Source organism: Silurus aristotelis (assembly GCF_946808225.1).
Source record: "Silurus aristotelis genome assembly, chromosome: 6".
Classification (NCBI taxonomy): Eukaryota; Metazoa; Chordata; class Actinopteri; order Siluriformes; family Siluridae; genus Silurus; species Silurus aristotelis.
The window spans coordinates 9352768-9365241 of NC_139579.1; the positions used below are offsets into that span (position 1 = coordinate 9352768).

General features: G+C 34.4%; 1 protein-coding gene across 3 annotated transcripts in view; it reads left to right on the forward strand.

Annotated features, from left to right (window-relative positions):
- The first annotated feature begins 286 nt into the window (after nt 1-286).
- The window catches only part of col11a2 (collagen, type XI, alpha 2), a 55191-nt gene continuing 43003 nt past the window's right edge, over nt 287-12474 (forward strand). For 2 of the 3 annotated variants that reach the window (XM_083543161.1, XM_083543162.1), the window contains exons 1-3: nt 288-524; nt 610-718; nt 8365-8523. In XM_083543161.1, coding sequence (XP_083399287.1) covers nt 634-718; nt 8365-8523 — 244 coding nt within the window. In that variant the 5' untranslated portion in view covers nt 288-524; nt 610-633. Of the gene's footprint in view, nt 525-609; nt 719-8364; nt 8524-12474 lie in introns of all 3 variants that reach the window. The other variant, XM_083543160.1, reaches the window with a different exon arrangement.

A 12474-nucleotide genomic window follows, 5' to 3' on the forward strand; every position in this document is an offset into this window, starting at 1 on the left:
ATTCATATGTAAGGACATTAGAAGTAGATAATAATATGTGTATAATGCATGTGTATAAGAGGAGCAATCAATCAGATCAGACTGTGAATGCTGGAGCTTTGCTTAAGGTTTTTGCACAATAGCAGGTCTGTTCTGAGGTTCGTCTCGAGCCGAGGTGTAGCCTGTGATTAGTGTGGTTATGCGTGTACCTTCCCTCCTTCCATCCATCCTCTCTCTCTCTCTCTCTCTCTCTCTCTCTCTCTCTCTCTCTCTCTCTCTCTCTCTCTCTCTCTCTCTCTCTCTCTCATTCACTCTATCTCTCCCCCTCTCTCACTTCCACATGCTTCCTAACTTTTCAGGGAGTAAAGCAAGAAGTGGAAGAGAGACTGTTGGGAGAGAGAAAGTCTGATTGCCGTGTGAAGTCTCTCTCTCTCTTTCTCTCTCTCTCCCTCTCTCCTCTCTCCTTCTGACTCAATGGCTCCTTAGCGTCAGATTTATCACCAGCGTCCCTGCTTCTATTGAACCTAAAAGTTTATATGTAAAAAAAGGTGGGTTTGCGCTACAATTTTGTTTTTTTAAAAGCGGACCTCATCGGGGTTTTTTTGGTAACTTTCTGCTGTCCTGCCTTGTAGTCTCACCAAAATCTTGGAAACTATGGATATTCGGATGAAACGGAGACCGTGGATGCAAGCGCCTATTGTTGTGTTCGTCCTGTGCCTAATTCTCCGGGCACAAGCAGGTAAGGTGCATTTGTTAAAGATGATGATGTTATGCATGAGCGAACACACACACGCGCACAGAGCTCCAGAACATCTGCAGGAAGCAAGGGCTCTCACCTTGACGCGCGCGCTTGTTTCTTTTTGCTTTTACGCATTGTTAGAGAAAGAAAAATAGGGGGACAGTGTGAGAGAGAGAGAGAGAGAGAGAGAGAGAGAGAGAGAGAGAGAGACAGAGAATATGACACAGTTGCATGCTTTTCAGCAATAAGGAGATCTGAAACACGTTCTCATCCACTTCTGGAACAGATAAAGAGCACACGTCCTCCTTAGGAGATAAAGCAGCCCTGGATGCACGCGCATATCCCAGGAGGTGACAGAGGCTAGGACGGTGCTTTTCTCCATCACGTCTGGCTGTACAGGTTCATGATGCTGGACAGGTTCACTCTGATTTCCTGAAGCAGTCTATATAAACAAACATTATATTAAACCTGTATTGAACTGAAAGTTGAGTTCTCACCTGTTCTCTTATCCTCTAATTATAAAGCTGAAGTTTAGAAACAGGGCAGGCCTAATCTAACCTCTAATTTAATCCAATTACAACATGGTTGTGTGTGCATTCCTACTATATATAGGTGTGTTTTCTCTAGGATTGTGATTACAGGTATTTGCAAAGATTGCATCAATAAAAGCAGTTCTGTACTTACTGTAGCACTGTAGTCCTGAAGTTATAAGCTTTATAAGATTCTGACTGATGACAAAAAAATTGCTAAATTTAGAGATTTTGAGCAACATATACAATATTTTATATATATATATATATATATATATATATATATATATATATATATATATATATATATATATATATATATAATGTATTTTATTTGATATGTTGTGTAAAATCTCTAAAAAACTGAATCTCTTTGGTGTACTATAAAGAAAATGTGTTTTCAACTTTAAAGCGTTAATTATATACATTTTTTAAAAGAAAGCTTGAATACGTTTAATGAATGGGTTATATTGAAGTCCTCAGAAGTGAGTGAAAGAGTTAGTGTCTGCCTGTGTGTGCGCTTTGTTCAGTTATGTTTATGTAACCGCAAACGCCAAGGGAGGGAAACAGTTTTTTTACCTGTAAAAAAAAAAGGCAGAGTTTAAATAGTGACATGAATGCTTTACTGTGTGTGCTACAGACGTTGGTTTACATGTGTGACAGTGTCACTGTGTGGTGAAAACAGCACAGACAGCCGGCTGTGTGTAGCAGTCCAGCTGAAGGAATGCTCTGACATTATACTGTCAAAAAATGTCCTGCTTATTTAAATAGAAAAAAAAGGGGGAAAAAAATTCTGACTTTCCTGTCTACATATTACACTTAACAGTATTTATTTCCTGACCTTAATGTTTGTGGATTATTTGATAACAATTAATAACTGATGATAGTTGATTTAATTTATGTGACATCATAAAAAAGGGTGTGGCCAGATGGTCAGCAGCTCTCTTTTATCCTGTCAAAAGCAATAATGTTGTAGCATATATATATATATATATATATATATATATATATATATATATATATATATATATATATATATATATATATATATATATATATATATATATATATATATATGTGCATGTGTGTAAGTTTATAATTGAATAATTTTCAACATGGGTCTGAAAGGATAAACTAATGTATAAAGAGTAGCTCAGTAGTAACAGAAGGAAAGAAACATTATATAGTGTGTATTCATATATATACATTGATTTTTTTGTGCATTTGTTGTATTTTTTTATAAGCATATTATTAAAGCAGGGAAATACTGTGGGAAATGTAGAACATCATTCAACAAAACATTTACATTTGCTTGGTACTTTGTTTGGTACCGATGTAAAAAAAAAAAAAAAAAAAAAGTAGATTTTTTATTTATTTAGGATTAATTAGTTATTAATCACTTGCCATTAGTTAAGATTTCTGAATCTTTTATCGATCTGAAAAATTTAACAATTGCTCCATCCATGAATAAGACTGGAAGTGGAAGCATCTGTCTTTTTTCAACATAACATTTACTTTAAGATTTCAAAATCCAAAGAGGATTAAACAGTAAAAAACTCTCATTACACTGATACAGTAAACTGCTGAGGGAATCCAGGTATGTGTGACACAACGTTTCTGCTATTTTTGATGTTTAGTTGTGCATCTTATGGATATCAAAATTATTGTTTTTTCATAGCAATTGAGGATGACAAAACCTCCACAAATTTTGTGCTCAGTTTATGTGCAATGAGATCATGATCCTTTACAAAGCCAAGTCCATGAACAATATTCCTACAGATGTTTAAATGTTGTCAGCTAATTCCATAGGACTCTGAAGAGAACTTTCATGGGTACCTATGACATATTTGAGTTACTTTTCCCCTTTTCCCACATTATGGCATTTAATGCATGTTAGCTTGTCCTCTGCTATTCCATTTCATTTAAAATGCTCATCTCTCTTAAGGCTTTGTAGACATTAGAATGGATTACTTGTTTGTTTTTTTTTATAATTCAGAATCCAGATTAATGAGGCTGAATTATTATTGCTCACTTGGTAGACATATGTGTGAAAACTTCAGGAAATCTATAAAGCTTTATATGCTCCTTATGTAATTAATCTCTGGTGATATTTCACTTGTTACTGGCATCTTCACTTGTTCAGAAAGAACTAGCCTACGTTTGAGGTATTTTTATTTGCTAATATTTTTCATTTTTATGAGGATTTTATTTTTCTGGGCATCCTAAAGGACCTGATAAAAGTGTTTTGCATCCTCTTTTAGTGGCCATGTTTGTACAGATAGTTTGTCACTGAGGAAAGTAGCAGCAGGAAAGTCATTTCACTTAGACCAACTGGTGTTTTGGTGAAGCTGAGTAGTTTATTTTTCAATTAATGGTTTTACATTACATTAGTGCAGATGCTTCCTTTTAATATGACCATCACCATCTTCCCTGAGAGAGACTTCACCCAGGAGTCTGGATTCATTCGAATGCAGTGACAACCATGTTCCATTGTTGCAGTTTTTAGAATCCAGGAAAGTCCTCATATTCCCATATTGCAATCCTTGTACGGAGCAAGATTTTGTTTTTGACCGCTGATCGGAACATTCTGGTAGATTAGGAAAAGTAAACACGGCTCATGATTTTTAGATTTTTCCACATTTGGGTTGAGAGGTACTGTACCTTCGAAAGCTGCTGAGATACACAGGGTCTGCAACTTAATTCCAGTTACTGTATGTGCCACCAATAACGTGCGTCTTTATTTAGTTACAGTCTCCCAAATAACAAATATAAGTAGAAATGGCATATAATATTGTTACATCAATTACTGATCTACATGTTATATTAGCGGGAGGTTAAAATGTAAATTTTTGGGGGCCATTTAACAGGGCCATTTGCGTTCTTTACTGTTTCACGTAAGACCACAGTTTTGAAATTGGCAGTTGTAGTAGCTTTGGAAGACCACAGGGGGAGATGAATCAGATTTTGTAGTTGAGACTGTAACTTTATTTACTAGTAGGCATGTCACAGAGACGTTAATTCATGTTTCACTGGTTTAAATAGTAATAATTATAGTATAATGTAGATGTCTTGTTATAATGTAGATGACTTCTCTGATTAGCTAAAAGTAGCTTTTATTGTAAAAATACGTTATTAAAAAATCTTTACAAATCCACACTCAAGAAATATACACTATATAAACAAAAGTTTGTAGTGCTTTCATATATGTTTTTTAAACATTCAGTCTCCATTTGCAGTAATAATATTCTTCACTCTACTGGGAGAGTACACAACCACTACATTTTTGACTGTGCTTGTGGAGATTAGTGTTTATTCAGCCATAAGAGCTCAAGGGTAAATACAGGTATTGATGTAGGTGGGGTGACGAGGCCTGGGGTGTAGTCAGTGTTCATATTCATCCAAAAGCTGTTCAATAGGGTTGAGGTCAGAGCTCTAGAGCAGGAGATCTTCCACTCCAAACAATGTAAATCATATCTTAATGTAGCTTGCTTTGTGCACAGGGGCACTGCCATGCCGAAACAGGTTTGCGTCTCCTAGTTCAAGTGAAGGGGAAAAATCTATGCTACCATATCCAAAGACCTAAATAGTTCATGAATGGAAATCCATTTATATATCTGGCCTGTGTGTGTGAGAGTAATTGGAAATAGGTGTGTGATAGGTGAATACATGGCTGTGACCTGATTTATGAATGATAGCAACATTTAACAAACCTTTTGGTATCACTGAATAGTCATGAAGCTCTCAGATGAAATTAAAACATCTTACTATAAACCTATAAACTATAATACTATAAAACTAAATCTATAAACTATTAAATAATTAGTTCCTAACATTAATATTTCAGTTGTATCATCATTATACAGCACAAGGACATGATACACTGCAAAAATTATGCTTATTACTCTATATGTAAATATTTCCATGTCTTTTTAGAAATAGATACTTACAATTAGAAAACATTTAACAATAAAACAGAAAACATCATAAAAATATAGAAAACATTTTTTAGTAAGAAATTATTGCCTAAAAAGAGATATATACAGTATTAGATAAAATTGACAATATTCTAAATATAGGTGTTTTTTTTTTCACCTGGTGGTCTCCATCAAAAGCAAATCCTCATGTTGGATATTATTAACATAACAATATGAATAATATTTAACACTAAAAACACTGTTAGACACTAAAACAGAACAGAGTTTTAGCATCAGATAGCACATCACCGATTACTGAAGTACCTGCTGCTAAATTTGAACTCCCTCTTGTCTCTAATTAATAATTAAAGAAGATGCGTTCTTGTTAATGTTAGGAATTGCGTTGAATTTTAGAACATTTGAATTTGGAATATAGTAATAATTTTTCAAATAATAATAATATAATAACATAGTTTTTGAAGCAGTTTTGTAGGTATGACTCTCAGAAGATGCACTGTAAAATATGTAAAATATAATATTAATTATTATTTAAATCATTTGTAATATATTTCAGAATGTTATATATTATTTTATTTGATGATCTATTATAAATGTATTATAAATGAACACTAAATGTTTACATGTTTACAATTAAATGCTGTCATATATTAGCTTTTTGTCAACATTAGTTTTTTTTCACAGTTTGTTACTGTGTTTCTTGCTAAATTTTAAATTAAATATGAGCTGCTGTATTTTCTGATTCCTGTTATGCTTTTATCCAACATGTAAAAATATTACATCTTCTTCTTCCTTTGCCTGCTCTCGTTAGGGGTCAACACAGCAGATCATCCGTCTCCATACCCCCCTGTTCTCTGCATCTGCCTCTTTCAAACCAACTACCTGCATGTCTTCACTCACCACATCCATGAACCTCCTCCTTGGCCTTCCTCTTTTCCTCCTTCCCGGCGGCTCCATCCTCAGCCTTGTTCAAAAAAGAAAATTACATTCTAGAAAATATACATATGTTTAATATACCGTATTTTTCGGACTATAAGCCGCTACTTTTTTCCTACGTTTTGAACCCCGTGGCTTAAACAACGAAGTGGCTAATTTATTAATTTTTCCTGGGTTTTTCCAGGTTTCACAAACTTTAAGCCAATAAACTGAATGACATAACATTAGACCAATGAAATTTCCGAACGGAAACGAAAAAACGCACCTCACCTGTGTTCTGAGCTGCACGGTATCGGGAGAAAAAAAGTTTTTTTTAAACGCACGACGATGTCAAAAGATAAACTCCCGAGAGAAATAGTTGTGAAAGGAAGGAGGAAGACAGTGAACAATGACTTACTTGGTCGGCTACTGTTTAGATACAAGCCGTTGTAACGCATTGAGTCTGGGTCAAGGGAGAGCTCGCTAACTCCAGTTGCAACAGAAATCATATAATCACAGACAGGTTTCAAAAACTCGTGATTTTTTATTTTTACTTGGCAACAGCGTTAAGGGTTAGTCAAAGAAACTTAGAAATCAGCATCAGAAAATAATAAGGACATAATCCTCATCTTGAACACACGCAGTAATACCGGAAAAATTCAGTGGCAGGCTATTCCCAAAATACCGCTATGCTCCTAAAGGAAGCGCAACATATAACGTGTGTAACGTGTCTTTTGTTAAAACCTGTGTAAAGTAAATTAGTGGAGACACCTGTGGCTTATAGACAGGTGCGGCTAATTTATGTTAAAAATAAAAATATTTGTAAAATTCAGTGGGTGCGGCTTATATATGGGTGTGCTTTATAGTCCGGAAATTACGGTAGTCACATGTGTTGAATAAAAGAAACAAAATGTAAGATAACACATTTTTTAATAGCTCTGCTCTATTGCAGGATAATTGTGCAAATTACAAGTCTTAATAATCTTTTGAATTATAATGAACACATTGTTTGATAACGTGAATTCATTCTAAATGAGCATCTATATATGAAGATTTGAACACAGTTAGCTTGATTAACTAAATCAGGGAAATGTAAGCTCTTAGGTAAAATATGAGAGAATATTATTTATTTAGCAGAAAGCCATGGTTTATATCGTTCACATTTATGTGCAAGAATTTAGTTTGTACTGGAGTGTGAGAGAACAACTAAAATGTATCTTAAAAATTGTTTATTACTGCAACACAAAACGCTTTTATATCACACTAGCTACTGTTTCTGTTACATTATCGCTAAAACATACTATTCATTTATTTAGTGGTTCTGTTTGTATCCAGGCTCTGTCAGGTCGCAAACTGCACTTAGATTATAGTAGTATAAGTGGTGTGTGAGTTCTGCAAATAAAAATATAGATAGATGTTATATAGGTAGATGATAATATATCTGAAATGTGAAACATGGTCAGATGTATTATATACCAAAAAGTTGTCATGTGCATTTCTCTTGCAGGTTACGTCATTACAATTTTCTTTCAGTGTGTTTATACATTTAGATTTTTTTTTTTACTTTTTTGTTACTGTCCTTAATTTAATTTATTTTATTTTACGTAACACTTTATCTTACTTTTCACTCCATTACATTTTAGAAAGACATAAATTGTACTTAACCTGATAACTTGTCACAATGCCACAACTTAATATAAGGAATAGGTACTCTCACTCTGTGCCTAAACAAGGTTATGAGGATCAGGTAAATAGAACAATGAACTGTGGAAGTGATTAAAATATAGTTCTCATAGATCACTAATTTTGCTTTTAACAATGGACACTTTGGACAGATTTACAGAAATAGATTATGAATATAAATTCATAAACTAGTGCCTAAAATTTTTTTTTCCTTATAAGTCTATGCCTAGTGAGAGACACAGTGGTGACAGTGGCAAGCAAAAACTCTCTGTAGGGAAGAAATCTTGAGAGAAACCAGAATGGGGACCCATCCTCATCTCCATTCACAAATGTGTACACTACTTTGAGCTCCCTTACTCACTTAAAATGTCAGGTTCAAAATTCTGTCATATTGTGCATTGCTATTTGTTGCATTAGTTTTTAAAAGGTAATTTTTTACAGCTACTTTAATTCTTAATTTGAAAACTAACAAAAAATAATATTTTTCAGATGATTTCTTACACATCTCTACAGAGCATTAAATCTTTATTCCAATGCTACAGGTGAAGTGAATTCTTTTTTTTTCTCTGTTTTTTCTTCTTCATAGATCCGGTTGATGTTTTGCGGGTTCTTCAGATTCCTTCCCTCCCTGAAGGTGTTCAAAAGGTTCCAGGCTTTTGTGTCTCACGCCATAGCGGTACTGATCATGCCTACCGCATCAGCAAGAAGGCCCAAATATCTGCTCCAACCAAGCAACTGTTCCCAGGTATTAATCTTTGATCTCTTGATAAATTTATGAACCATTCACCATCGCAAATGCTATATGCACAGGGTGCTCTGGGGTGATCTATAAAGCAGTGATTCTTGTATTTTTGAGAAGCATGAAGGCCCACTTGTGCAGAAATTACACTGCCTCATGTACTACTAAGGAGCAGTGGACAGGACACTTACAAAAGTTTGGCCAGAAATGTTTTTAAGGTTGGCCAAGATATAATTTTAGAATAAGTCACCTCAATTGAATTAAAATAAGAAATTAATCTAATTTCAGTGTTTATACAATGCACAGATTCATTTTAATGTGAGATATATATTTAAAGAAATGTGCATCCTTCCTAATTAGTGAGTATAGGTGTTTTAGCACATAGGCGCGTCATAAGCTGCATCATTGTACACATGGCACTGTCATAAGGTGCATCCTTTACCACAAGTTCATCAGTTGATTTTTATGCCGAGACACTAAATGGAAAAGATTTGGTCTGTGTCCAACAATTTGGTCTTTGTTTTCTGTTATAATAACCATTCCACTAAATTTTTGAGTATAGTTGTGGAGATTTGTGGGCATTACTGAGGGCATCTGCGGGCATTCAACCCCTGTAAACCATATCTCCATGAAGTTGGCTTTATACACAGGGACAACGTTTTGGGTCGCCAGGTTCAAATGAATGTTAAATGTTATACTACCACACCCAAAGACATCCTTTACAGTTCTTTACTTGTGTGCACCAACTGTGTGGTAAAGAACCACATATGGCTGGAAAAGTCGGGCGTCCCAATACTTATGGTGTAATTATGGCTCTAGAGGCTATTAATATAAAAGAGAAACATTACATTCAAAAGGCTATAGGCCACACAAAGTGCCCTATTTTACCTGGGCACATGACATCAGCACACAACCTGTGCATTAGAAGCCTCATGAAATGGGTTTCATGGCTAAACAGCTGGACACAAGCCTCAAATCAGTATCCTTATTGCTGATCATTTAAAGAAGCAATGATAAATCCATCATTGGCCTTTTGAGCGTTGGGAATTTCTTACCTAGATGAGTCACAAATCACTATTTCAGGCTGGCTTGGTAAAACCATATACAACATATACAACCAACAGTGTGGTGTAGGTGGAATAGTTGGCGTCAAAAAAGAGTTTTGAGTGTCCTGCATAAAGCCCTGCATTCAACCCCCTTAACACTAAATCCTCTATGGGATGAACTGGGACTGGAGACTCCTAGACATCCCAATCTCAGTGTCTAAACATAACAATAAACACTAATACCCTTCTAGCTGAATGAACACTAATCCCCAAGAATATGCCTGGAAATCAATTGAAAAGGCTTACCAGAAAAGATGAATAGAGCAATGAGTTATAACTGGAAAACTGGGGACAAATCATATCATTTCTCATGGTTTTGGTATGAGATGTCCAACAAGCTCATGTAGGTGTAATGTTCAGGGGTGCACATACATTTTATACTGTATGGTGGACTTTGCAAGGACCTAGTGATGGTAAAGAGAAATTATTATGCAATGGAGAATATATGTACATCAAAAATAAGTGGTCAGACAGAAGTAAAACTATCAGCGAAAAAATGTTTTCAGTAACTGTGAGTTTCTGAATCAATAAAAAGTTTTTTTTATAACATTCATTCTACCTTTTTTTACACACATAACTAAAACAATACTAAAACTAAATGCAAAATATATAGTTAAGTTATTTAATTATTAAACTTTTTTAAAAGCAAAACATTTCTTGTAATTTTAAAACATTTATGCACCATTAAAATTATTTTCATTCATTCATTCATTTTCTCCCGCTTATCCGTAATTCGGGTCGCGGGGGCAGCAGTCTAAGCAGGCCCCCGCCTTCGACTGCTGCCCAATCCTCACAGCACCGTCCCTTATGGTCCCTCCTGCAGGTGGTGAGCCCACGGGAAGTAAAATTCTTTTACATTACAAAACAAAAAAAAAGAATAATAATTTTGGTTGAAATATACAAAAAACAAATATTAGGAATATAAAAAGAAAAATAAAAACCGGATGACTGTTTGTTGTCACTTATGCTAAAAATTAAAACCTTGATTTATTAGATATTTGGCTGATGGTATAAGTGAGATGATAGCCTCCTAACTTTACTGCATTTGAGTATCTGCAGTTATACTGCAACTCTAAAAAAACAAACACAAACCACGTCTAACTGAAAAACAAGATGTATTTCACAGATGCATTGTTAAATGCAGAAAGTAACCAGTTTTTGCCAGATGTTCCTGCAACTGCTTTAAAGTTGCTATAGCTCTATGCAGCCTCCTTGAAAAATCTTGCCTTTTTTCGTCTTATAATTTTGAACTTTTTGAAGGGACGTCCTTTTCTCGCTAATGTAACTGCTTCATTTTCTTGACCTAATAATAAATTTCACTCTGTACCATAGTAAATATAATATTTCTGAAATTCTTTTATATCCCCTCTTGTAATCAATTTTTTTACAGTAAGAAACCATGATGTGAAAAATCAACTACAAAAACAGTTGATCTTTATTTGGGATTAATTACAACTGCTTTAGGTTTTAAATCATTACTTCTGTACAAGATTTTAGAGAATATATTCAGTTAATGGCCCAGGGGTATTATTTTAACATAACCATGCTAAAATAAAATAAAAATATTCAAGATGTTATTTCTTCTCATTTTTTCTCTCTAATATATTTTCTTTTTTTATTGTTTGTCTGCTAAAATGATCAAATCTTATTCAGTTATCAAATAAATGTATACATTTTTGATATTGTTATATAATTGTCAATGTTGTCAGTTTAGCAAGAACATTACAAAACATATGTCCTCAGTGGAGCAAGGAGGCAAAGCAACGTCCTCATGTGAGCAAGGAAGCAGACTGACATTCTAGATCGAAAAGAAAGCAGAGTGATTTTGTCGGCTGAGAAAAAAGGCCAACAAATGTCTTAAGCTATGCGGAAAGGTAGAGCAACATCCACAGCCAAGAAGAAAGCTGGAGCAAAGTTCTCAGCTAAGATGAAATGTAGAGCAATATATAAAATGGAGTCTGGAGGCACACCAAGTAGATGGGCTGGTGCCCATGAAAAAGCCTGTATCTGTAAGGATGTCCACTGAGGGACCTAGAGGCCAAGATTGTAAGGATAACACTTCCTTACATTGGGCTTGAAGAGACAAAAGCCAATGAGGCCACCTCTGGCTCCCCTGGATCTCCTCTGCCTGATCATGTATGCAAAAACAAATCTGATACTTCTACGAATAAAAGACAAAAAGACAGCCAGGAAACAAGACATAAAATAAAAATGACAAACACATACACAGAAACTCAAACATTAATAGTATTAACTAGGAATGAGTTATCAGTGACATAAATAAGTCAAAACTTAGTGATTTCCTCAGAATAGTAACATTGTATTTTGAGGAATGGTGACTGTGCATTTTATTCCCCAATTAGGACAATACTTACTCAAGTGAGATCTTTTTCAATAGTGAGAAAAACAGACATGGTTTATTTTGGTTTTACACAGGGGTGTGTACATTTAGAATTCTATCTATCTTTATCTATCTTAAAATTACCATTCAGAAAGAAATGAATGCTATTTTTTAAATTTAATATTTATATAATTGTAATAATGCTGAATACTGTGTTTTTTGTGTTTTGGTCCAGGGATAAAGATGATTATGTTTGCATACCTCAGTTCAAAAATCATTCATAATATTATTTCTCCTTCTCCTTTTTATTTCTTCTCTTCACCAACTTTTTTCTTTCTACTATATTTTGTTGTACAATACAATGTTGTTGTGGTTTTTAACGTTCATAGTTTTGGAGTGATGACAGATTGGATTTAATATTGTGCATTCCTATGCAAAATCCCACAATCTTGCAGATACAAATAATATATTTTGAGATAATTTACAATATTTACTGGCAATATGATATTT